The sequence below is a fragment of the Numenius arquata genome, chromosome 2 (genome assembly GCF_964106895.1).
Source record: "Numenius arquata chromosome 2, bNumArq3.hap1.1, whole genome shotgun sequence".
Lineage (NCBI taxonomy): Eukaryota > Metazoa > Chordata > Aves > Charadriiformes > Scolopacidae > Numenius > Numenius arquata.
The window spans coordinates 53,586,175-53,611,828 of record NC_133577.1 but is presented as its reverse complement, the minus strand read 5'-3'; the positions used below and the strand labels follow the sequence as shown (position 1 = coordinate 53,611,828).

At 53.2% G+C, this 25,654-nt stretch overlaps 1 protein-coding gene across 8 annotated transcripts; it reads right to left on the bottom strand.

Annotated features, from left to right (window-relative positions):
* On the bottom strand, window positions 1-25,637 carry KLHDC3 (kelch domain containing 3). 8 transcript variants are annotated; one of them, XM_074144672.1, is made up of 12 exons: window positions 24,942-24,965; window positions 22,742-22,823; window positions 16,510-16,741; window positions 12,903-13,079; window positions 10,506-10,621; window positions 9,356-9,427; window positions 8,916-9,129; window positions 8,537-8,623; window positions 6,466-6,574; window positions 1,380-1,453; window positions 890-968; window positions 1-664 (listed from the first exon to the last, which is right to left on the bottom strand). In XM_074144672.1, exons 3-12 carry the CDS (start codon window positions 16,661-16,663, stop codon window positions 598-600), a joined length of 1,149 nt encoding a protein of 382 aa, XP_074000773.1. In that variant the 5' UTR covers window positions 16,664-16,741; window positions 22,742-22,823; window positions 24,942-24,965; the 3' UTR covers window positions 1-597. The 8 variants fall into 8 exon arrangements, with proteins under 8 accessions (XP_074000773.1, XP_074000771.1, XP_074000772.1 ...); XM_074144670.1 differs by lacking the exon at window positions 24,942-24,965 and adding an exon at window positions 25,582-25,637 and having other exon boundaries at window positions 2-664; window positions 22,738-22,823; XM_074144671.1 differs by lacking the exon at window positions 24,942-24,965 and adding an exon at window positions 25,582-25,629 and having other exon boundaries at window positions 2-664.
* Between the last annotated feature and the right edge of the window lie 17 nt (window positions 25,638-25,654).

The window sequence follows — 25,654 nt, the reverse complement described above, 5'->3', positions numbered from 1 at the left end:
GCAGCAGAAGGCATGTCTGCCTCAGCATTTATAAAACTCCCCCCCTCAGTTGCTGTTTTACAATGGGAGCTGGGCAGAGGGTCCAGCTGGGCCCAGGCCCCCCATATCAGGCTCAGCTTGGGGCTGGGTCCTGCCATCCGGTGCCAGGAAGCCGGTCAGCGCTGGTGGGTGCAGGCGTGGAGGTCCGCGCTCTCTCGAGGCAGCACAGAAACAGTTCATAGCCCAAGGCCAAAGGCAGGGCCGTGGCTGGTGGTAAGAGTCGATTCAGGCCCTTGGGAAGTGGCCAGGGACCAAGCCAGCACAGCTGCAGCTCCACAGGCAAGGGGAAGGAAGGCAGGAGATGCTGGAGCCATCAGCAAGGAGAGGGGGTTCACAGTTGTACTGTTGGGGTGAGACGATTTCTTCCCCGGCAGCCTGCTCTGCCTGCACACTCGTGCTGCCCAAAGCGTGACAAGGGCAGAGGGAGGCCTGGCGAAGGCGAGACAGACTTAGCTCACACGTTCCTTGCTTGAAAGGGCAAAAAACTCATGCAGGCAGTAGAGCAAGAGGTCAGTGTGTGAAGGGGCGAGGGTAGGGTGGTAGAGGGATGAGCCGGCGTCAGCCCTGGGAGGAGACGATGGGGCGGCTGATGGTGCTGTTTGTTGTCATGGCTGAGAGCTCCCATCTGTAACAGACCAACGGGATGGGATACACTGAGAGAAAGCACGAACACAGAGCTCCGTGGCTGGAGCGGCTCCGCTGCACACCAGCCTCGGCTGTGGTCTTCAGCCCAGCCTGCCCCAAAGCTGCACAGTGCCCAGGAGGGCCCCAGGCAGCCCTCAGCCAGGGCTGGAGCACCCCAAGGACAGGGAGCACCCATAGGGTGACCTCCTGGCAAGGCACGCCGTACCTGATGTCGTGGGGAAGGCAGGACTGGTCCAGGCTGTACTGAATCACGGCCAGCTTACACAGCGTCTTCAGGCTGGGGCCTGCGGAAAGAGGGCAATTAGCCACAGCAGGGCTCATCCGGATGCCACGGGGGGGTCCAGGCACCGTGCAATCAGTGCCACAGGAAACAAGGCAGAGCACCCTAGCCATCCCTCCGAGGGACAAGGCAAGGGTGCACACCAGGGACAGGCTGGAGCAGTTTTCTGTGCTCCCCCAAGAAAGCTATGTGAAGGAGTGCATGAAGAGCTGTGAGCCCGGCTCAGGCCCGCAAGCGCAGCTGCATCTCCGGCTGGTCAGCCTTAAAGCATGTACACCCGCCAGAGACAGCCGTCTGGCTCCTAGAGGCAGGGAGCCGGAGCCAGGTAGGACACGGTATGGTGCTTCACAGCAGGGCCTGCTCAAAGGGCACCTTGTGGTGAGAGGTGCAAGCTGGGCAGGGAGCGCTCACGTACTGAAGTCGAGGATGTAGAGATCCGAGTGATCCATCAGGTCGAATTCATCACCCATTCCTTCCTCTGGAGACGGGCTGCAGAAGCCAAGCAAAGTGGGTCAGTCAGTGTTAAAACGCTTGTACACCAGTGATGGTCCCTTGGGCTCCCCAAGGACTGAGCAAGCCCAGGACTGTTCCTGGCCTGCCTGCCCAATCTAGAGGTCCTCTGATCCCTCCTGTCCCTCTGCTTCCCCCAGCAGCACCCAAAGCCATCGCTCTCCCAGCTCCTCGCAGAGTGAGCAGAGCCGCACGGAGTCAGGGGGGCAGAAACGCACAGCATCTCCTCCGCAAGCCAGGGAATGGGGGAGCTGCCGCCTCCTCACACACGACCGCAATGACTCCAGCTGCAAGCCTCCCCCTCACCAAACACAGGTCCCACTCTGCAGGGAACGTCCCTTCTCCCTTCTTGTACATTGACAAGCCACCGGCTGGTTTCACACTCCTCCTGTCCCGGGTCCCTCCCAAAACGCTCTCCAACAACTGAGCAACCCCGGGGCCTCTCCCAGAACTGTGGCACCCACCTTGGGGGCACGAGAAGGGTGATGGGAAACAAGAGGCTCGTTTCAGGGCTCCGTTTGCTCTGCAATTTCAGTGGATCCCACCCTCCAAAGAACTCTATTCAGAGAGGCAAAGCTGAGCCCCGGGACGAGGCTGAGGATGACTCCGAGCAGGCTGGAGAAGGGATGTTATAGCATCACCTGGAGAACCCAGCGCACCACTGGAGACTAACCAGCTTCACAGCGATGCCGTATCATGGAAGGCTGCCCTAGTAACACATTAGGAAACACAGACAGACCAAACAGCCTGGGCAGGCAGGGGTCAGCCCAACCCTACCTGGTCCCAAACACCACATGGGGCAGCACGGCACAGCCCACACCGTGTCCTTTTACGGACCTCAGGCCAGCTTCACCTCATGGCCAAGGGAAGGCGTGCAATGGGAAGTACAAGAATTTGGGAGAACATCACATGGGACAGGCAACCGATCTAGGAAGAACCAGACACCACACAGGGGCACAGCACAAAGTCCAAAAAGCTGTGTTGGTGTCCCCAGTGAGGTAGGTGAGATAAGCTGGAGACCCAAGAGGACTTTTTGCAAGGCTCTCTAGTTGTGCTGGAGGAACGCAGATCATGGGAGTCATGACCCATATCACCAGAGATGGTGGCGGACTCAGCAAGTAGCTAGTGGCCATCCAAATTTTCTGCAACCTGCAGAAGCAACAAAAGGAGCCGTATGCGACAGGCCACACCGCTGTGCCGTCCCTGCCCACCTCAGCTCTAGCTTCCCATGGCTGCGTGAGACATCCGCAGACTGCCACACGCCGTTATGTTACTCACGAGTCATGCCACGTGTCCTGCTTTGCCCAAACCACAACACCATGGAAACCTGTCAACTAGATCCTCCCGTCTGTAAGCTCTCAGGAGCGCGGATGCTGCTGGGGACAGAGGCAGCACGCGCTGTACCACGCTGCCCCAGCGCTGCAGTGGGTCCGAGTGTGATAAGCCCAGCTGCTTTCCCCGAGGACAATATACGAAAGGTGCTTTGTGCAGAAGTTCAACCTGCAGCCAGAAAAACATCCCTTTTTTTTTTTTTTTAATTCACTGTCTGGGACTTCCCCAGTGCCTGCCGGTGACGTGGCTGTCATCCTGGGAGCTTGACACGGTTTTGTATATATTGTATCTATTTCATTATTTTCATCTTTATTTTTATTTTAATATTAATTCTTCATTAAAGTAGTTTAGTTCATTCTAAACTTCTGAATCTCCTTATCTCTTTCTCCTCCTCTCTCCTCTTTTGGGGGGGAGAAAGGGTGGGGGGAAGGGCCATCTGTCGGTCCGGTTTTGGTAAATTCGGCCGAAACCACGACACACAGTTAAGATCTACTGCAATCACTTCAGCAAGGCCACTGAGATGTTTTAAGAGAAGCCTAGAGAAAGCAGCTGGGAAACATCTGCATGGCAGGGCAAGCACAGCCGTTTCTCAGCCTGACCCTGGAGTCACTGCGGGCTCCAGCCACAGCTCCCTGCTTGTGCCAAAATGGTGACGGCATTTCAGAAGACTGTAACTGAACATGTGTCATGCACTGACCAGCGCAGCAGTCATTTTAAACCAATCCCGATTTGTTGATACTTCCAATCTGATGTTGGTCTTGGAATGCTAGTGAGGAGCTATGTCTTCAGATGTTTCTTGGGAACAGCCAGCCTCACCTATGGTTTCCTGCCTCTGAGGTCTTGATGGAACAGCCAAAGCACCTGAGAGACTGGTCACTGCATCCCCTAGCACACAGAGACACCAGCCTGTGCTGCAACAGTTGCGCTTGGACCAGGGAAAAGCACTCCCATGGCTGGTGGCTGTTTGGAGAATTTGAAAGAAAGGAGAAGTGGTTTAAGTCCCGCTTCGGTTTGTCACAAAGCAATTTAGCGTGTCCTCACTCCTTTAGGCTGGGACCTCATGCAGTGACTTCTCACCCCAGTGTCACTTGCTTCCCCACCTATGATCCACTAAGCTTCACACCTCACGGGACGTGAGACAGTACTTGCTCCCCCTCTCCCTCCCCAGCACAAACTGGGGGGCACAGCTCACTGCTGGCAGAGAAGACCCGTTGGCTGATGGGTCCCATCTGCCCGGATACAGGCAAGAGCCCCTTTAATTCCAACCCTGCGCGCTCACCGTGCCGCAATCTAATCTCACATCCACGTCACAGGAAACCCTAGACCATCCCTTATCTTACAAAGGAAAGCCAGCAGGCACCACGTCTGTGGTTTTAATCTCCCAAACTGCAAGCAGCTAGGGAAAGCCTGGAGTTCAAGACCAGGAGAGCCACAACTCCCACAAGGCAGGGTGCAGGGCACCCTTTTGCCAGCCAGAGCTTGGCAAAACTGCTGGTTCCAGCTGCAGGGCAACTCAGCACCTTGGCAAACGCTCTCGGGCCTCGCAACAAGTACCCAGTGAGAGCCCCCTACGTCCTCCCCAAAGCCAGGCATTTCTTGGGGGGTGGGGAAGACACAGCCTCAAGCCAAACCTGAATCAGCATCTCTTCAGCTAAACTCCGTTTTACAGCGTTCCCTCTCCCCCCTCATTCCCCTCTGTTGACGGTCCCCGCATGCTAAAGAGCTGGTGGGTTTGGGAAGAAACCAGACCAGGGCCCTGGCTGCGATGGGAACGCTGAGCTTAGCGCTACATGACTTTTTGGTCACTTGAATGGGACACGTGTGACAGGATCGCTGCTGGCCACAGTGAGACACCACAGCTGGGGCAGGACTACGAAAGAAACCGAGCGTTTGGATGCCACAGGAGCAGGCACCCTGCAGAAGTGCCTCTTGAACAGTGTACGTGAATCCCGTAAGGGAAGGCAAAGACACAAAGGGCTTTTGCTGGCTCATCCTCCAAGGACCCCCTGCCAGATCCCCCGCGCCGTGCTCTCCCCCTCCCCCTCCCCAGGCAGGGAGCACAGGTCAGGAGGCAGGACCACAGGGAGTTCTCCATTACAACGACTTCCTGGAAAACTTCTTATCTCGCCAGGCAGCTCCAGAATACACCTGATAACTGTTACAGGAAACAAGCACAGTCGTCTCTCCGTCCTCCCCCCCGCACCGTCTCCCCCTTTCCCCAGCCTGCAAGACCCTCCCTCCAGTCCAAGCAGGCTGCATTCCTGGCTGCCAGCAGCTCTTCCCATCCCAAACTAGCGCTGATGAACTGGCCCGCGTCGGGGTTGAGCTTGGATTAAGGGACAAATTGAATACAGAAGTCGTTTGGTGGAAAAGACGAGGTGCTGCTGCGTTGCCTGGCAGAGGTAAACCAAACTCCAAAAGGCTGGCGTCACGTTTGTTGCGGTTTGCCAGCATTTCCGAGGAGCGCCTAGGTTTAACATCAGAGGTCGGCTGCTGCTGTAACGCAAATCCACACCGCAGCGTCTGAGAGCACCCAAAACTGCCATCAAACCCTACCAAGCCTCCTACCCTACAGAGCGGCACGCAGGATCCGTAGAGGAGACTAGATAAGCTCAGCGCCTCCGCATACCTCACCTGCGCTAAGCAGTCCCTCACACCCACACGGACATTCTACAGCTAACCACACACCCCCAGCGCTCCTGGGGCCTGAAGGCCCTTGATTCCATCACACACTGCTATGGTCGGCCCATCAGCAGAACCTGCCCCGCCTTGTCCTCTGCCCCAACCTGTCTTCAGAAGTATCCCCCAAAAAAAACCACTGTCCCAGAGAAATCCCCAAAGCTTTCCAAACCACGTGGAGGGCTGAAAGCATTTCAGATGTGTCTGCAAGGTAGATGCTGGCAAACAGGCTTCTGCTCCAGAGCTGCAATTTGTCATTCCAGACAGCACAGAGCGTATCCTGGTGATGGGCCACTTCCTTTCTTCTAGCAGCTGTTATGGCTTTTGGCCGCAGCCAACTGTCCCGCACCCTGACAGTATCACTTCCAGTGTTTGACAGCTAAATCCTTAACACCAGGTCCCTTTTGTGAATGGAAACTTTGCTGAGGAACACTGGCACAGAAGGAAACGTTGCTTTGTCATGTGTATGGGCTCCTCAAACAGCTCCCAGCTGAGCCGACACCCCACTGCAGCTTGGCAGACACCACACTTGCCAATGAAAGAAAGAAACTCTGGTGGGAGAAGCAGGGCAGCCTGCAGGGGAGGGTAAGTCAGTCTGAGATCCGCTAGAGCAGAGCAGACTAGGACACTTGTCCTTCTGATGGCAAGATCTTCTCCCCAACTCCCCGCCACCTCTCTCACAGAAAGCTCGACCACTGCACAGCTCCCTCTGAACAGCATGTTACATACTCCTGCCTCTACTTGCACGAGGAGGCTTGTCACCACGTGCTTGACAAGCTGACGCCACATCTTTAATCCGCCCCCCTCAGCTTTTTTTCGGAGCACCCCTCATCTACAGGATTTCTTACGCTCGTAAGGTAGATGGACAGTTGCCCTGTGTCTCTAAAGCGCGTCTGGCTACAGCACGGAGCAGAGCACGGAGGGACGCTGTGCTGAAAGGAATGGCAAAGCCCCTCGCAGAGCCACCCCACACAACTCACCTGGTGCCTCCAAAGAGAATGATTTTGTCCCCCACTCTGCAGCAGCACTGCCGGCGTCGAGGACATGGGCCTTTCCCCTTGGGCTCAATCTTCCTCCAAGAAAGAGAAACTAAAAGGTGGAAAAGAGTGCAGCAGCTTGTCACAAGAGCCTGGCCAAGATCCGGGTCTAAGCAGGTTATGGATTTATACAGATCACAGCAAAACAGGAGGCCCGCTGCCCCAGAGATAGCAACTAGCCAACATCCACCCTCCCTGTCCACCTCGCTAGCGGCAAAACCATGCACTTCCATGAGGTTGTTACTAGAGCATCGCTCAGACGCCAGGTACGGCCCTGGCGCTCTGCCTGCTGAGACAGGAGTCGCAGGTTTTGAAAGGTTTGCCTTTTCCTTGCAAAGCCTGGGCACCAGCACCCGCAGGCTGCCACGGCGGCAGGTCGGACATCACAGGGAGTTTGGTACAGGGCAGAACTCCAGAGCTCCCAAGCAACGCTGCAGGCTCAGGGAAGAGTGGCTGGAAAGCTGCCCAGCAGAACAGGACCTGGGGGTGTTGGTGGACAGCCGGCTGAACATGAGCCAGCAGTGTGCCCAGGTGGCCAAGAAGGCCAACGGCATCCTGGCCTGGATCAGGAACAGCGTGGCCAGCAGGAGTAGGGCAGTGATGGTGCCTCTGGACTGGGCACTGGTGAGGCCTCACCTCGAGTGCTGTGTTCAGTTCTGGGCCCCTCACTACAGGAAGGACATTGAGCTGCTGGAGCGTGTCCAGAGGAGAGCCACCAAGCTGGTGAGGGGTCTGGAGAACAAGTCATATGAGGAGAGGCTGAAGGAACTGGCCATGTTTAGTTTGGAGAAGAGGAGGCTGAGGGGAGACCTCATTGCCCTCTACAACTCCCTCAAAGGAGGGTGTAGAGAGGTGAGTGTTGGCCTCTTCTCCCAAGGGAATAATGACAGGAGCAGAGGAAATGGTGTGAAGTTGGGGCAGGGGAGGTTTAGATTAGATATTAGGCAGAATGACTTTCCTGAGAGGGTGGTCAGGCACTGGAACAGCCTGCCCAGGGAGGTGGTGGAGTCGCCATCCCTGGAGGTATTTAAGAAACGTGTAGACGTGGCACTTCAGGGCATGCTCTAGTGCCCGAGATTGTGGGGGTCTTTTGTGTGTGTATGGTTGGACTCTGTGATCTCAGAGGTCCTTTCCAACCATTAAGAATCTGTGAATTTGTGTGATCAGGCAGCCTCCTGCCCCCAGCACCCTGCTGAGGTCCAGATCTGGAGGGAGACCCAGCAGCCAGCTCCATCTGCTGGCAGCCATTGTGAAGGCAGAGCATCCTGGCAGAGCGGGGACTGCAGGGACAGCTCGCTTGCGGGAGGGGAGCATGAAGTACTGAACCAGGTGGAGGAGAAGACAGCAGCCTTTGTCCTTGCTGCTCTCTGTGGCAAGGATGCTGAGGGGTGATTAATCACTAATGCAAAGCACTGAAACCTTCAGGAGCTCTCACACTAGCTCCTAGATCAGCTTGGGCAGCAGCAAGTTGGCTGCTCTGAGGTAACTTTACTATGCAAAGCAATTAGGAAATAAAATCAGTCTAATGGACTGCAAAAAGCCTCTGAGGACCCAGAAGCAGTTCACAGTTGACTGATATCCAGGGTAGCAGCTGAAGAGCCACCCCTTCTGCTGCAGAGTTTGATCTGGTACCAAGAGAGCGTGGTACGGTGATCCTGCAGCTCAAGTTGTTTCCCTAGCTACGGTCTCTGGCTCCCTGAACCCCATTGCTTCCCCCTATCTTCTTTTCTGCCAACAATTCCGCATATTTAAGAACAAGACAAAGTTTTGCCAACCACCCTTTGATTAGCCGTGTCTTTCAGCAATACTTTCTTTAACTGTCTCCAAATTTCAGTTAGAAAGTCTGAGGAGGAACAGGGGTCCCAAGCACGGTAGCAAGTTCTTATGGATGCTGTCAGAAGAGCCATTTCCCCCAGGCCGGCTCCTAGCCCTTGGAGGCAATACACTCATCTGAGCACTCACACACTTGAGGGCCTTGAGCACTATCACTGCAAGAAGTTAAAAGCATAAATACCTGGATTGAATTTCCAGAGGTCGTGGAAATGTCTGTTCAGGCGTGCGTTGTAGCCACCAAATACATACAGCTCCCCGTTGTAGCTGACTGTGGGGAGTAAGCGTAGACGTCAGCGTGCCACCCAAGGTAGAGCCCAAGCAGGTCCCTCTCCCAACATCAAACACAGAGCAAAGTGGTGCTGGTTATCCACTTTTGCTTATGTCACCTTCACGTGCAGGGCTACGTGCAAGGCTTTTTGGTGGGCAGCAGCTTGCCACAGAAGCCAAGCCCTGTGCACCCCTTGCTAACCCACATCTCCACCCAGCAGACCCGACAGCCCTTCTGAGGCAGGCAGGAATTTCCTTCCGCTGTCCTCCTGGCTCAACAGACCCACACTCACATGCTGAATGGCTCCGCCTGCCTTCAGGTAGCACCGGAGTTGGAGGAGAGTCCAGCCAGGAGTTTGTTTCTGTATCAAATACTTTGATGCGGTTGCAGTAGATCTCATTGTTGGAGTGAAAGGGCCCAAAACGATCAGCTCTGCCACCAAACACGTACATCTTTGTTCCAATGATGGTAGCCGAATGGAAGTCTCTCCAGCGAGCTGGTGTACCCTGCAGGGACAGTGTAAAACAGAATAAGAGAAAGACTGCAGACTACCCAGGGAGATGACACATCTTGATGGAGGAGATGGGGTGGCTGCCTTCTCCCGGAGAACTTCCCCTCCTGCAGATCCCAGCCACAGCAGATAGAAGCTATGAGACAAGCGTGGGCAGCTACCCCAGAGAACAGCAGATATGAGACATCCTCCACAACCCAGAGTGAAAAGCAGACACTGACCTTGGCAGAGATTAAGGTCCACATCATGTTTGTGGTGTCCAATTTATGGATATCGTTTGAAAAGCAGTCAGCCTGGAAGACAACAGAGCAGCCTGGTCACAAAGGGACTGAGAAGCCTGGTCACATCTGGTCCCAGGAAGGATGCTGTCCTACAGACCTGGAGCATCCCTTTGGAATCAGTACTTCCTAAAAGACATGGTGCTTGCTCCAAAAGGTCGGGGTAGGCAGCACACTTAACAAGAGGGAGGCAAAGCCCATTTCTTCTCAAAAGTGTTCTGTATCTCCCTGAGCTTTCCTATTTATTTGGTCCTCAGTTCCTTCCCCCAAGGCTGTCCTGCAAACAAGCCACAGCAGAACCCTGCCTCCGCTCCGTGCGGTGACAGAAGAAAGGGGCATTAACAGGACAGTCAAACTGGCTTTGCTAAGGCCACCTGATTGAGAGGTAGAAGCTAAGATTACCCAGATTTCTTCCAAATAAATAGACACGACTTTGCAGAGGTTTTCTGGAGCTCGGTGATAGACTGGAATGATATTTACCCACTTCCAAAGATTAGCGCGTAAGGATTTGCTCAAAGGAGCATTAGACACGCTGACAGCTCGTGCAGGATGACCTATAGCTCAAGGTATTCTTAATGGGAGGGCAAGTGTTTCATGGAGGGGATCAGCAAGATGTGAGAGCAGGTACGGAATATAGGGAACACGCACCAGATTAGGATAAAACCTCGCAGCAATACCGCAGATATTGGAAAGTGATTTTTCTGGCTCATTTCTCAGCCAAATTAAAACAAAATGTAGATCAATATATATTTGTTAAAAATGTTATGTATTTATCTACCTAAATTTGGCTGAGGGACAAGCCAGAAAAAAAATAATAAAAAAAAAAAAATCTGTATTTTTACCCCGTATATCTATATGTTTGGGGGAAGAAAAAAAATAAAGTCTAACATTTTTTAGGCCTACTTTCCCAAACATCTTCTCTGCAAAACAATGAGCACAACCTGGGTGATTAGTGCCATAACTTTGCTGAGTTATAAAATGAAAGCAACTATGGATACAAACATGCCCCTGTATACCCTCTCTACCAACGTCCCGGGTAGGAACACCGTCTTTCCCAACGGATTGCCAAATACCAGTTACAGAGACTACTCACCAGCTGTTCATAGCCTCCAAAGATAAACATGCTCTTTGCCAGGACACAAGCTGAATGCCCATCTCTCGCTCCTGGGACCATTCCAGACACCTTTGGCGTGAACCACTTGTGCGTGTCTGAAACAAAACAGGAGGCAACGCTAAGAAAATACAGTAGGTGTTGGGATGGCATAGCTCTTTGCTACTGTTTTGGGTTTTTAAGACAGAAATCCTTCTCTCTTTCATACATGGCACCCGCTTCTCTGGAGAGGCTGCGAGCTTCTTCAGGCAAGGCTACCTGCCCGGACCTCCACAGAGTGGCACAGTGACAGAGGTCTCAGCTCCTGGGCACGGCCGCTGACCCTGCCTGACCTGACAAACAGCTCACGTTTTAAGCGTGAGTAGCACAGCACTGCTTGAGCAATGTTATTTTTATTTAATCCCTTGCAAAGCCTACTTGTGAGTCACGTATCAACTCTGCATTTACAGTTTCAATTACAACGAAGCAAGGACGCTAAGTGGCCGAACTGACCTCACGGTGCGGAGATGCTGACTACCTGACCAAGGAAAAACAGCTCTCAAATCCAGGCATAAGTCACTTCACCACAAGCTCATCGTGTCAACAGAGCTACTGTGCGCATCCCCACCTCTGCAGCCCAGCTCTCCCTATCTTATCTGCTCCTCTTGTTCCGCTCTCATCCCCTCTTCCAGAGGAGCCTTCCTCACTCTACACCCTTCGCTCTTCCCTTCGCACCGCTCCCCGTGCGCCTGCACCGGCCAGATTCAGCCCCTTAGCCCGCAAGCTCCAGGGGTTGGCTTGATTTAGGGGAGGACTTTAAATTCAGCCAGAGTTGTTCTCCGTGCCAGGGCAACATGGAGCCAAGCCAGCGACTCGCTGCCAAGCACAAACAGCCACCTGTCCCGAGAGCCCAGAGAGGCACAGATAAGCCCCAAGGCAGCAAGAGACATTCCCACCACCCTCTCTAACTGCAAGCTGCCAAGAGCAGTGCTTATTTCAGGAGGCGATAATATTGGAGCCAAAGCAAAATTCTTCACGAGGATAACTTCTCTGAACTTGGCCTGTGGCCACAGGGATCCACCTATGCTCCAGCTGGAACCAGACAGACAAAGGGGCTTGCAAGGTCAACAAAATCCCTGGGCAGCCTCTAGTGAGAAAGCTGCAGTGGCTATCGAGTTCCTTTCCTTCAGGGGGCCGCTTCCAAGCCCAGTCACACGGTAGCAGCAAGAGCTCACCCAAGTGCAACACATCACGTTAGAGGTGGCAAAGACCTCGACTTGTGATCTGCCTGGCACCCCAGGGGACAAAAAAATTGCACTCAGTCGGGACTTTATCCAGCCCGATGCAACTCCTACAGTGGAACTTGTACCACAGATGCAGCAGGACTGCGACTGCCAGCCTCGCTTTCCAGGATTGGCAGGGGACAGGCACAACGTGTACAGACAGCTGCAGAGGGTTTGGACCAGGACTGAAGTCTGGCCTTTCCCTTAATTTTCACTTAATGCTAAAGAGCTGGAGTTGGCAGGGAGACCACGCAGCTCCCGCTACAATGCCTCTGCGTAGGCAGAGGTTTACTGGTGGCTTCCCAGCTACATGTGTCAGGGGAAGGGGGAGACCCTGTGCTCAGAGAGTAGCTCTAAGCTGCGAGACATTTCCTGGAGAAGAAGGGAACCCATGACCAAGCACCAAGGCACGTGGTTTCCTTGCAAGTCCAGCAAGCCAGTTACTGGTCAGTATTTAGACGGACTTGCCTCCAGAATCCAGATGTACTCCCTTCCTTTCCTGACACTCTTGTCCACCCAGTTCCTGATGGTACCCGTTCTCCCCATGTGCTCCAGCAGCACTAGGGAGAAGCCAACTGAAAGGCTTGAGGAGTTTATCTTTCAGATTTATCTAACTTGACTCATGCCTTCACATCCTGCCCCTGATTACTTCTGTGTTTTATTCCTCACTCTCCTTTATGCTTTCAGAAAGAAGGACCACCCTGCAGAGGAACCACAGTCCTCGAGAGCTTCTAGCCCCTTCTTGCTACAACCTTCAGCCACAGTAAGGAATAATATATCACACAGAGAGAGTGCTTCAGCTGTATTTACTATTGGAGAGAGCACATAAGGCTGACAGAAAAATTAAAACCAGTTCCACTGTTAGAGAAGCTCAGTAACCTCTGTTCAAGGGTTTTCACAGCAAGCCAAGTGTGCAGACACATTGGCCACCCTGCTCCCCTTCTAAACTTACTGAAACAGCCAGCGACACCGATTCCCCATTTGCACCATTTACTCCAGACTGTCACTTTGTTGAGAGACTGTTGAGGAGCAAAACAAGTTGGGGAGCAGCGCGGTGGGGCAGAAAGAAGGTCTCAAAGGCAGTTGTGATAAGGAAGAGTGAGAAGCTGGAACTTACTGACATCAAAGGCATAAAGCACGTTGCAGGCTCCCTCAGTGTCGTTGCGACCACCCCATATGTAGACGATGTCATCTATGAGCACTGCTGAGTGCCCATACCTCATGTAGGGCACCTCTCTCACATGGTCTCGGCTGTTTGTCCACACTGGAGGCAGCTTGATCCAGCGCAGAGACACTGAAAGCACAAGTTTGAGGCCACGTCAAATGCTAAGCCCGCTACACATGCTCACAACTCATCCTGCAAGGCTCTTTCCCCCCCCCCCACCCCAACACTATGACAAGGTGAGAAGCAGTCTAGTAAGGAAGACAAAGCTGTGTCTGACCCTGAGCAGTAGCTAGTTAAGGAATATGGAAGCACAGTTTTCCACAGGCCCCTGTCACAGGCGAGACCAGAGGAAGCACCGGAGGACCACAGGACTCTGGACAGAAATAGGCTCCATTCTGCATCAATGACACTGAAGAGGTTTCCACTCTGGCTCATCCTAGACTGTAAGTGAAGGTACAGCACACACACACACAGAGAAAAAAAAAATAGGGAAAGGAAAAAGAAAAAAAGTGCAGAGGTGATAATGAATGCAGACACTACTTCAGGCTAGTGACATTTTTGAAGAGAGTCAAAGCTGGAAGAATGGGCAGCATGGGAATAATTCACTGCAGCAACGGGAACCCACCTGAAGGCATCATTTGGACTTGCAGTAGTGTAGTTCAGGTAAAGCAACGCAGCAGCTTTGTAGCAACAGGGTTTGTTTGCTTTTGTTTTGGTTTTTAGGCTTTAGACGAGACAGCTGTCTGTCTCCTTCACCCCCATCAATACCTGAGTTCTCCCTGCTAACCCTGTGTTACTAATAGGAGCTCCTTGTGATTGCAGGTTCTCCTTCGCCTGTATGTCGTTTTCATCGGTGGCCAGAGCAGACAACAGGTATTACAGGGTTTAATGACAGCACAAGAGTCACAGCGAGTGTTACACGGCCATTACATAAAAGCACCTACGCACCTTCCCTCTACCACATGTACAGCCTCCGGTTTTGTTTTCAACTTGGAGATAACACAAAATAGAGCAGCAAACAGTCTGAAATACTAACACAGGGGAAGTGAAAGGGTCAGGCAGCTTAAACATTGAGCATCTACCCCAGAGGCAGAAAGGCCACTGAGGAAGCACAGCCAATGCTAAAGTCAAGCTAGAAGGGACGTTCCCTACTTAAAGCACAGTCTTCCTCTTCGGAAGATTGTTAGAAATCATTCAAAAGCTGTTATCTTGGCTTTAGCACTGGAGCCTGGCAATGCTAACTGAGCAAGGGCTTGGGAAGCCAGTGCCACCTCCCACATGGTGACTGCAGCATCATGATCCTTTAATATTTGGGAGTGGTAAGAAGGGAAAACAATGCAAGAGCATTCCTTTGGGGACAGTAATTATGCTTCCACCATAAGAGCAGGGATCTACTGTCACGTTTTACAAGCTACAACGTTCAACTGTCTTGAGCACGAGAGCCCAGTCTCTGAATAGAGACAAATGCCCTTGTTGACAAGATCCTGAGCTACAGAATCACATGGGGGTTGGAAGGGACCTCTGGAGATCATCTAGTCCAACCCCCCTGCCAAAGCAGGTCCACCTAGAGCAGGTTGCACAGGAGCAAGTGAGCAGGTCACCTTGGCAGCCCTGTGCAACCAAGACCTTCATCCACTACTGCACAAGTCAGTCTTCTCCACAGTCAGATTGAGAGGAGCGAATTCACTGCATCTTACAGACAAACGAGTTTTATCTACGTGCCACCTGCCTTTTAGGAGAGCATTCAGCATGCTGTCCGGTCTGCAAAACTGGTCAGCGGCTCTCCACTCTTGTCTCTGCTCAGCTGGACCCATTCAAGCACCTGTGCAGTTTTTCAGCCACCTGCCTGTTCATGGACCAGCTCAGTAACCTCTTCAGTTCAAAGAGCACTGAATCACGAAAAACAGCCTCTCCCAGCACAGTCATGGCCTCAAACTCAGCCTCCTAACAGATACTGGCTACCCTACACAAACGGCTCCAGCTCCCGTTTCTTTGCTAAGCCACGTTGTGAATTAATGGAGCAGGGTCAAGTTGGAGGCCTGTAACCAGCGGTGTCCCCCAGGGGTCAATACTCGGCCCAGTCCTGTTCAACATATTCATCAATGACCTGGACGAGGGGACAGAGTGTATCATCAGCAAGTTTGTTGATGATACCAAACTGGGAGGACTGGCCGACACTCCAGAGGGCTGTGCCGCCATCCAGTGTGACCTGGACAGGCTGGAGAGCTGGGCAGAGAAGAACCGAATGAGGTTCAACAAGGGCAAGTGTAGGGCCCTGCACCTGGGGAGGAAGAACCCCAGGCACCAATATAGGTTAGGGATGGACCTGCTGGAAAGCACTACTGAGGAGAAGGATCTGGAAGTCCTGGTGGATAGCAAACTATCCATGAGCCAGCAATGTGCCCTTGTTGCCAAGAGGGGAAGAGTGTGGCCAGTGGGTTGAGGGAGGTCATTCTCCCCCCCCACTCTGCACTGGTGAGGCCACAACTGGAATACTGTGTCCAGTTCTGGGCTCCCCAGTTCAAGAGAGACAGGGAAATGCTGGAGAGAGTCCAAGGTAGGGCAACTAAGATGATTAAGGGATTGGAGCATCTCCCTTACGAGGAAGGGCTCAAAGAGCTGGGGCTCTTTAGCCTGGAGAAGAGAAGGCTGAGGGGAGACCTTATCTATGTTTACAAGTACCTAAAGGGTGGGTTAAAGGATGATGGAGCCGGACTCTTTTCAGTGGTTTCCAGTGACAGGATGAGGGGCAACGGGCACAAGCTGGAACATGGGAAGTTCCATTCAAATATGAGGAGAAACTTCTTTCCGGTGAGGGTGCCAGAGCCCTGGAACAGGCTGCCCAGGGAGGTCGTGGAGTCCCCTTCTTTGGAGATTTTTAAGACCCACCTGGATGCAGTCCTGAGTAACGTGCTCTGGGCAATCCTGCTTTAGCAGGGGAGTTGGACTAGATGATCCTCTAGGGACCTCTAGAGAGGTCCCTTCCAACTCTGAAAATTCCGTGATTCCATGATCTGCATCACAGCTGCTGCCAAAAGGGGAAGGCCTCCATCCTAGCCACATGCCCCTCCTGACTCCATCATGCTGACAGCGGTTGTCAGCTGCCCCCCCCCAGGGAAACAGCTCAAGAGTCTAAACCTGGAGACGTAACTGAGTGCACTGGCTCCCACTCTAACCCTTCCACGGTAGGGGCAGCTGAGCACGGTCACCCTGCAAAGTGGATGGGGGACCTTAGCCAGCTAAACAGCGCCTCTTTGCACCTAGTTGAGTTAGCGTTCATGGCAAACAAGGACAAACCAAGCCGTTGGCTATGTGGTTACTTCTAGGGAGTCCTTATCCTAGCAGTGTGCTGAACTACAGGCCCTCTGCGCCCTGCCCCTGAAGCTGAAAATATAGGGCTGCACAAGGGAAGAGGCTCCCATCTAAACCGGTAACTCTTTTTGGAAATTAGAGTCAGACAGCATGTTACAGAGTGTATATTGTTAAGGAGCAGTGGGCAAGAAAACAAATAACCGAGTCCAGCAAGCCACTCCTTCGTGCACCACAAGCACACATTTACCTGCATTAAAAACATGGACGTCAATCTGTCGCAGAGTCTCATAGTCTTCTCCAGAACAATAGCCACCAAAGGAATAGACTTTGTGCCCAACGGCCACGGCCGCGTGGTTCACCCTCCGCGGCCCACCTTCCAAGTGCACTGCCCACCGTAGCATTCCTCCCTGCGAGCCAGTCTTCAGGGTCCCCAGCACCACAACCGCATGCTTCCTGGGCCACCACGACGTCACCTGGCTCTGTAATAGAGACAGAATGCTAAAATGACACAATCAATCTCACAGGTCTTCCTACCTTCCTTGAACGCCAACTACGAAGGTCACATTGCTGTATCACAGAATGGTTACGGGGTTAGAAGGAACCTCTGGAGATCATCTAGTCCAACGCCCCTGCCAAAACAGGTCCACCCAAAGCAGGTTGCACAGGAACGTGTCCAGGTGGGGTCTGAACGTCTCCAGAGAAGGAGACTCCACCACCTCCCTGGGCAGCCTCTTCCAGGGCTCTGCCACCCTCAAAGTGAAGAAGTTCCTCCTCATGTTTAGATGGAACTTCTTATGTTCAAGTTTGTGCCCATTTCCTCTTGTCCTGTCACTGGGCACCACTGAAAAAAGACCGGCCCCATCCTCCTGACACCCTCCCTTTAAGTATTTATAGGCATTGATCAGATCCCCCCCTCAGCCTTCTCTTCAGACTAAAAAGACCCAAGTCCCTCAGTCTTTCCTCATCAGAGAGATGCTCCAGGCCCCTCATCATCTTTGTAGCCCTCTGCTGCACCTTCTCCAGCAGTTCCCTATCCTTCTTGAACTGGGGAGCCCAGAATTGGACACAGTGCTCCAGACGGGGCCCCACCAGGGCAGAGCAGAGGGGGAGGAAGTCACTCATCCGCCTCCTGTTTACTCTCCCCTTGGGAAGGAGACACCAAGGCAGGTACCGTAACCTGAGCAAGACTGGGAAGAGCAAGCAGAGATGCCCTTGCTTACAGAAAAAGAAAAAAAATCAAACCTCAGGGTGGCCGCACGGGCAGCCCCAAGCCAAGCACCTTTGGCAAAGGCAACCGAGCGCTGCGCACCCGGCCATGCCCCGGTCATGTACATGCCAGAACAATTTGTCCGCATGAATGAAAACACAGCGAGAGCCAATTTGTGAAGGTGAAAAGAACAGAGCCAGAGGGAAGAGAGCGTGCTCTCCCCAGTCGGTCGTGAGAAGCAGCAGAGGAAAATAGATACAAAAAAAAAAAAAAACCACACCAACACCCAAAGAACTACACCCCCCCCTAAAGCAACCGACTTCCCAGTACGGGGGTGGACTATAACACTAGCGTTTGGACTCATTGATTTGAGCACTAGGGCCCAGCTTAATTAAACACGAGAGATCAGAAACACCCTAGTCTGGGGAGAAAGCTCTTTGCTAATGATCAGAATAAGGCCTTTTCCCCCCCTGCCCAGCAAATCCAGGCATAACTATGAAAATTTTGTAACATCATATCTCAGTTAAGAAACTGGCGTGTTTCACGCTTCAAACAGATGGCTTCGATCAGCTCTTAGAGAAGTCACTGCAGCTGATTTTTTTCCAGAGATTCCCCTTCGGAACTGGGAATCTGGAGCACGGTCCTGCCCAGGTGCTTCTGAAAAAGCGGGTCAGTTCAATTCTTTAGCAGTTTTTTCCCCCCAACTGAAAAAACAGCCGTTGGAAGAGACATCAGCGTTTCAGACAGCCTGAAAGAAAATTCTCATTTTTGTTGCCTGGTTCTAGCTTCTTTGAAGACGCAGTCAGTGCGCTCCCACCCCACACCCAGTTTTAGCATTTGCAGAATGCAGAGACACTCGCAGATGCCTTAGAATGAGGACTAAAACTCCTACGTGTTTCCTCTGTCCCTTTTCTTTTTTTGGAAAGTAGCGAGTCTTCACAAGCAGAACTTTCCTCCCGTTTAAAGTTTCCAATGGAGCTGGAGAGCAGCGAGAAGAGGCTGTTCTGCTCCACCTGGCCTCCCCCAGCCCTTCAGCCAAGCGGAACCACCGCTCACAACCCAGGCACCCCCTACGACCCACCAGCAGCCTGGTCACCGCAGCTTCTGCTCAATTCCCACCTGCACAATTCCATTTTATCCCCACCTGCACAAAAAGCCAGAGACGCAGCTCAAGAGGGAGCTCCGGGCATGGAACAAAGCTCAGGCTTCCAGCTCCAGCCACGTGTACCGCAGCCAGTTCAAAACCATACCCAGGAACCAGTCGCCTCATTCCAGAGCTCCTAAATCTCAAGCAAAATATGAGTAATTCCTTTTTAAAGTTCCCAAAATAGAGACTGGCAGTCAGAGCATGCTCTGTACCTGAACGTTACGGCAACAGAACACGTGCAAAGTCCGAACGGAGAGTGTCCTGCAGTCTTGTAACGGACAACCATGGACCGAGGAATGCCTCCTGAGAAGCTACTGCTTCTTACAGAATCACAGAATTACAACCACCACCATAACCTAAACTGCAGCCAGCAACCCAGAAAGTCACCTCAAGCTTTTCTCCAGCAGAGCTGCTCCAGAAGGACCCAGGAAAAGCCTCCCTCTGCTACAGGTCATGCTTCACGGTATGGCTGGGACCAACCCAAATTCAGATTTGGCAGGTTTGGTTTGTTTTGTTTTGTTTTTTTTTTTTTTAATTACTTTCTTTTTAAAAAGCCAGGCAGCACCTCTTGTATAAGTCCTCCGCAAAGCTACGGAATAGATGAGTTTCCATGGAGACCACCAAAGTCACCTTTCAGGCTATTTCGAAGGCTTCACATTTCTAAATCTGTTTCCTGCCTCAGTCATGAGTTATCACTGAAAAAAAATAATAAAATCAAACCAGTATGATCCTCAAAATCGCTTCTCAGTTAAGTGATTCTGTAAGAGACTCCTCTTACAGGGGCTTAACTGGACTTTATCACCAGCGTCAGTATTTTCAACACCCTTCAGCCTGAGCCCGATCCTGGAAGATTAAGAGGATGACTCTTACTTCCAAGTTCTCCACTTGGCTCCTCCTGGGTTTAGAGGAACACAGCAGCCTGGAGTGACAGGCAGGCATTGTACCAAGCCACTTGCCTTTTCTTTTTGCCAGAAAGGCTGGAAAAAAAAAAAAACCAAACCAAACTCTTCTTCACCCTTGGGAGTTGACTCCAGCGGCGTGCCAAGGAACATGCCGCTGCCGGAGCAGGACGCTGGTCCTTCCACCCCAACAGGAGCCGGCTACCCTGCCCGCAACAGTTTCATAATTAAGATTAGTCATAGGAAACGAAGGCTGCACATCCTAAAACATTAATCTGGGCAAACCAAGAGGCAGCAGCTCAAGGCCCAACTGGTTACACGGTCGGAAATGATGTTGATGATGTTGCAATGTTGTTTCCTACAATTAAAATACCTGGGAAAGGTTCTTCCAGACATGAGCCCTTCCCAGGAGGCAGGTGGTGGTAGGGAGGCCGGGGGGTGCGTGTGGTGGGGTTGAGGTTTCACCTCGGCTTGGTGATGGTGGTGGTGGGATCCCCCTTCAGCGCAGAGACACAGCTCGGCCAGCACAGCCTCTCGCTGCCGCTCCGCAGACCCAGGGCAGGCAGGAACGCTCATCCGCTTTACGAAAAGAAAACAATCAGCAGTGTGAAGCAATCCTTACCAGATCATATATTAGAAGGCAAAGGAAAAAACAGGATTTAACAAGCTGCCAGGGTTTTTCCAAACCCGCGTGCTCTTCTCTACGCTCTCACAAAAACATCCAGCCAGACTCCATCTTCCTCTTCTGCCGCTGGCCGCGACCCGACCCCAAAACTGTCACGACGTCTTCCAGCCTTTGCCAAGCGCTTGTTCTCCCCTTTTTGGCCACACACAGGTCCCTCCTCCCCGCACAGCCTCACAGCCCCGTCTCCTGGGGACCCCCCGCTCCTCCCCGTGCTTCCTGCGTCCAGCTCCAGCCTCTCCTCTCCTGCCTTTCTTGGAAATCTTTTCATTAGAGCGGTCTTCTGTCCCAAAGCCAATTTTCCTCCTGCAATTCCCCTCTCTGCACTATCTTCAAATACAAGTTAACTGTTTTTTTTCCCCCCTCTCAAAAAACTTATTTTCTGTCCTACAACTAAGCACGCTGTTAAGTTCCAGTTCAGGTTTTGCTTTCCAATGATAATTTATACAATATAAACGAGGACATAAATACACCCCTTTCCAACCTCATTCCTACGAGGACTTCTTAATAGGAGACATTAATGCACTTGACATTAAGCGGCGTTGCCTTAGATTTCTTTAAGGATTACACACGGCACAGCCAGGGGGAGAAGGGAACAGCAAAACCGAGACGAAAGAATTAACTTAATATTGTATAGTCGGGTGAAAATTGTTAGTAATGCAAAATACATTCTGTGATTTCACATTTCGCACGCCAGCAACAGGGGTATAGGCTATAAAACACAAAAAATACTGGTAAGAGGAAAATTGTACCAGAGAACCAGGAAGGCTCTGGCCTCAGGAGGGGGACGACACATCCGAGCTGAAGCAAACCAGGTGCTTTTCACTCCGCACCGCAAACCAAAGGGACAGTTGGTGACCCTGACGTTCATCGCGGATCAGAGAAAGGGTTTTGACACGGCGGAAAAGCGAAGCTTGAATCATTTAAGTCACGGAAGTTATTGCTACTGCCAAAAGTCAGCAGAGCCTGACTGTAGTCAGTCAGGCTGTTGACTGCTGAGTCCTCAACACAGAAAGGACATGGACCTGTTGGAAGGGGTCCAGCAGAGGGCCACAAAGATGATCAGAGGGATGGAGCACCTCCCCTATGAAGACAGGCTGAGAGAGCTGGGGTTGTTCAGCCTGGAGAAGAGAAGGCTCCGGGGAGACCTCAGAGCAGCCTTCCAATATCTGAAGGGAGCCTACAGAAGAGCCAGAGAGGGACTCTTTGTCAGGAAGTGTAGTGACAGGACAAGGGGTAAGGGTTTTAAATTGGAAGAGGGGAGATTTAGATGAGATATTAGGAGGAAATTCTTTCCTGTGAGGGTGGTGAGGCACTGGAACAGCTTGCCCAGGGAAGTTGTGGATGCCCCATCCCTGGAGGTGTTCAAGGCCAGGCTGGATGGGGCTTTGAGCAACCTGCTCTAGTGGAGGTGTCCCTGCCCATGGCAGGGGGGTTGGAACTCGATGATCTTTAAGGTCCCTTCCAACTCTAACCATTCTATTCTATGATTCTATGTAGAAGGCTCACCTTCTACGGGGATTGCTGCAGATGCTGAGCTAAGCGTGTGTCCCTTTTCTGGATCCTGCTGAGCCACCCCTTTCCTCCCCGGAGCTGCACCTCTTTTAGAGCAGCCTTTGCAGTTCATCCGCGTCCACAGCAGAAGCTGGTTGAAGGTCTGAGGAATCTCCTCTGACTGATTTAGCACGTCCAGCTGGAATCGTGCCCCGAGGTCCCCAGCAACTATGACTATATACTTATAGGGAGACCAAAAAGCTCCATCAAAACAAGCACGGGTTTCTTAAACAGTGGGAGAAGAGATTTTCTAGACTAAACAAAATCAAGGAAACCACACTCCCGCATGCTTTGTTAGCTCGGCACATGCTCCCTCACCTTAGATCAGGAAGCTCTGGCTTCCTCTCTTCCCCGAGTCTCAGCTGGGAGAAGCCACGCACAGGACATCCCGAACACACGTACGTACACACACACTCTTGGGGTCTCTTCAGTGAATGGCACGTGTGCTTCTGTTGAAGCCACCACTTCACCTCTCCAAAAATCTTTTCGTTTCATTTTGCACTCATACAGGCAGCTACACAATCTTCACGACTCCTCATTTCCCCGGTCCGGCATAATCTATCCAGAGTTACAGCCGAGCACCGAGAACGTAGAGGAAAATTGGCTTGAAACCCTGAAAGGACCCTGGTGGGATCCTGTCATTAATTGCCAGGAATAAGAACGTTTCTAAAAATCAGGTTACACTTCACCTGCTGCTGAAGCACCTGATGCTGATGACGCCGGAAATTAAGTGAGCAGAGCAATGAGCTGTTCCTGTGCCACTAAGCACGGAGAGGCTAAAATTAAAAGAGCGCTCAAAACAACCTGCTGTGGTCCCACCGAAATGCCTGAAGCTCTCCCACAGCACCACAAGCCCAGGTACACACTTCCAGGGTAGAGTTGTGCAACAACAGCCTTGGGGTGACCACAGGCTGGCTCTGTCACTCCAGTCAGGCGTGACACCTGACCGCGGGTGGAAGATCACAAGTCTGTTCGCAGAGAAATACCTACGGATGCCCTTTGACACCTTGTTCTTCACCCGTGCCGACGTCCAGCAAAGGGAGCACAGCAGTTCACCAGGAGCATTTCGCCGCTAAGCAAGGGAACAAGCAGAATTTAAGTCGGCTCTGTGTTCTTTGAATACAGCACCTACGGACAACACTCCCAAATCTCTGGCTGTGCTGTTTTGTCTGAAGACGCACCTAACGCCTGAAACAACCTTCCTCCTAACTGCCCCAAGTTTACGCCTAACGAGAGTCTACCAGCACAGCATAGAGCCACCTGAGATCACCAGAAAAATCACTCCGTGATTTCCCACTGGCATACCTTCCAAAACTGCTCTGGTGACTTGAGCAAAGTGGCACAGATGGGGAAAAAAAAAAAAAACCCAAACAAAACAGTAATTACGGTTTTTACAGTCAGATCTTTCAGCCGTTTGTTCTATTGGCTTTAGACTTTCTATTTCCACTCCCTACAAGTAACTATGAAAACATTTAATTTGAGATAGGAACCATCCCCAAGTACAGCAGTCAGATGATAATCTCGGAACAAAAATGTACATCCTTGGATCCGCTCCTTTGCGCAAAGGGAGCTCACTGGGCTGCCTCATTCCTCTACTCACACAGAAAGAAACCCAGAGCCATTTCCGAAAGCTGCTCAGATTAGCCTTGCTGCAGTCAATTCCCACAGCAAGGGCGGGAGGGTGGTGGTGGGGGGAAACCCAGCAGAACGTGGCCCAGATTTTCAAGGGCTTGCTCTGTCACCCCCAGAATTACAGCACCACCCCAAGCGCGGCCGACTGCCCCTGCAAAGTTCTCTCCGGAGAGCAAATCCTACCGTGTGGCCGCCTCAGTCCAGTCTCCCAAAAAGATGCCAGCCCCAAGGTTTAGTAACACCTAAAATAGCCCAGCCAGCTCACAGCAGTCCATATAGACCGTTCTATTTCAAGCGCATCCAACCTACTGTTAAGCGACAGCACGAGAACAACCCGCTTTCTTCGCCCGTGCTTGACATTTATCTGATGCTTTGACTATTTATGCTAAGGCAGCGTGAAACTGCAAGCTTGCACATTCAGCGGCTCGGACACCGGGCAACGCAATTCCAGCGCCAGTAAACGAGACAGTGCTAAAACAAGCCCCCGAGCTCGTTAACTGAGACCGGTCTGGAAGCTCCCTTTAGACACGGGAAACCGCGCTGCTCGGGCAGGAATTCATCCCGCTGTCCCTCCCTGCTGGCAGCGACACCCCTCTCCTTAATTTTTGCCCAAATATTTCGCCCACCCCTGCCAGGCTTTTGCCCCAAAGCCCAGCTGAGACGCCGCACCTACCGAGCGGACTTCTCCCTTTCCTCACCTCGCCCCCCCAAAATCCGCCGCCCCTTCCCAGATAATCCCCCGACCCTTTTCCCTTTCCTCACGCCCCCAAACCCCACCGCCCCTTCCCAGAGATTCCCCCGATCCTGCTCCATTTCCTCCCCTCGCCCCCCCAAACCCCACCGCCCCTTCCCAGAGATCCCCCGACCCTTCTTCCCTTTCCTCGCCCCCCCAAACCCCGCCGCTGCTTCCCAGATAATCCCTGACCTTTCTCCCTTTCCTCACCCCCCCAAACCCCACCATCCCGTCCCAGAGATCCCCCAATCCTGCTCCATTTCCTCACCTCGCCCCCCCAAATCACACCGCCCCTTCCCAGATATCCCCCGACCCTTCTTCCCTTTCCTCGCCCCCCCAATCCCCACCACCGCTTCCCAGATATCCCGACCCTTCTTCCCTTCCCTTTCCTCGCCCCCCCAAACCCCACCGCCGCTTCCCAGATATCCTGACCTTTCTTCCCTTCCCTTTCCTCGCCCCCCCAAACCCCACCGCCGCTTCCCAGATATCCCGACCCTTCTTCCCTTTCCTCCCTTCGCCCCCCCAAAGCCCACTGCCCCTTCCCAGAGATCCCCCGATCCTGCTCCATTTCCTCCCCTCGCCCCCCCAAACCTCACCACCCCTTCCCAGAGATCCCCCGACCCTTCTTCCCTTTCCTCCCTTCACCCCCCAAAACCCCACCGCTCCTTCCCAGATAATCCCCGACCCTTCTTCCCTTTCCTCACCCCCCCAAACCCCACCACCCCTTCCCAGAGATCCCCTGATCCTGCTCCATTTCCTCCCCTTGCCCCCCAAAACCCCACCGCTCCTTCCCAGATATCCCCCGACCCTTCTCCCTTTCCTCACCCCTCCAAACCCCACCGCCGCTTCCCAGAGATCCCCTGACACCACCACCACCACCACCCCCCTCCCCTTTCCTCCCCGTCAGGAATTTGCCTCGGCCTCTGGTCAAGCTGTTTCTGCCACGCCAAGGGCGGCCGCCCCGGGTAGGGAGCGGGCTCAGGGCAGCCGAGGTGACAGCTAAGGAGGAGCCGAGCCTTTCCCCGGGCTCCCCGGTGCCTGCCTTGGCGCTGGCGGGGGCCGGGAAGGCCCAGGCGCCAAGCCCTCCCCCGCCCCCGCCACGAAACCCACCAAAACGGCCAAGCCCGGGTGGGAGCCTCAACGGCCCGAGCCCCGCGGGGACGGAGAGGGAAGGCCCGGCGGCGGGTAGGGCAGGGCGAGGAGACGGCGGGCAGCCCCCGGCAGGGACCCGCCAGCCCCCGAGGAGGAGGGCGGCTGGCCGCCCCCGACACGGACCTCCCCCCCACTCAGGGCCGCCCCCGACACGGACCCCCCCCCCTCAGGGCCGCCCCACGGCCGAGAGCGAAGGGCTCGGCCCTCACGGAGGGAATTCGGCGGTAGCTCCAAGCCCCCCCCCCCGCCCAGTCCCCGCCACAGCTCCACCGACACCCGGACCCCCCCCCCCCCCTCAGCCCCAGCCCCGTACCTGGCGGCGGGAAGGCGGCCCGGCAACCGCGCTTCAACGACCGCGCCCGCCCCTCCCTGGGATTTGTAGTCCG

What these genes read in the sequence shown, in the direction of transcription:
- KLHDC3 (XM_074144670.1), bottom strand. Translation starts at nt 16,663, where the DNA reads ATGCTACGGTGGGCAGTGCACTTGGAAGGTGGGCCGCGGAGGGTGAAC. An exon ending in TTGGAGGCTATGAACAGCTG is followed by an intron (nt 9,428 to 10,505) that starts GTGAGTAGTCTC and finishes GTTGTCTTCCAG; the next exon opens with GCTGACTGCTTTTCAAACGA. An exon ending in CAGGCGGAGCCATTCAGCAT is followed by an intron (nt 8,624 to 8,915) that starts GTGAGTGTGGGT and finishes TACTCCCCACAG; the next exon opens with TCAGCTACAACGGGGAGCTG.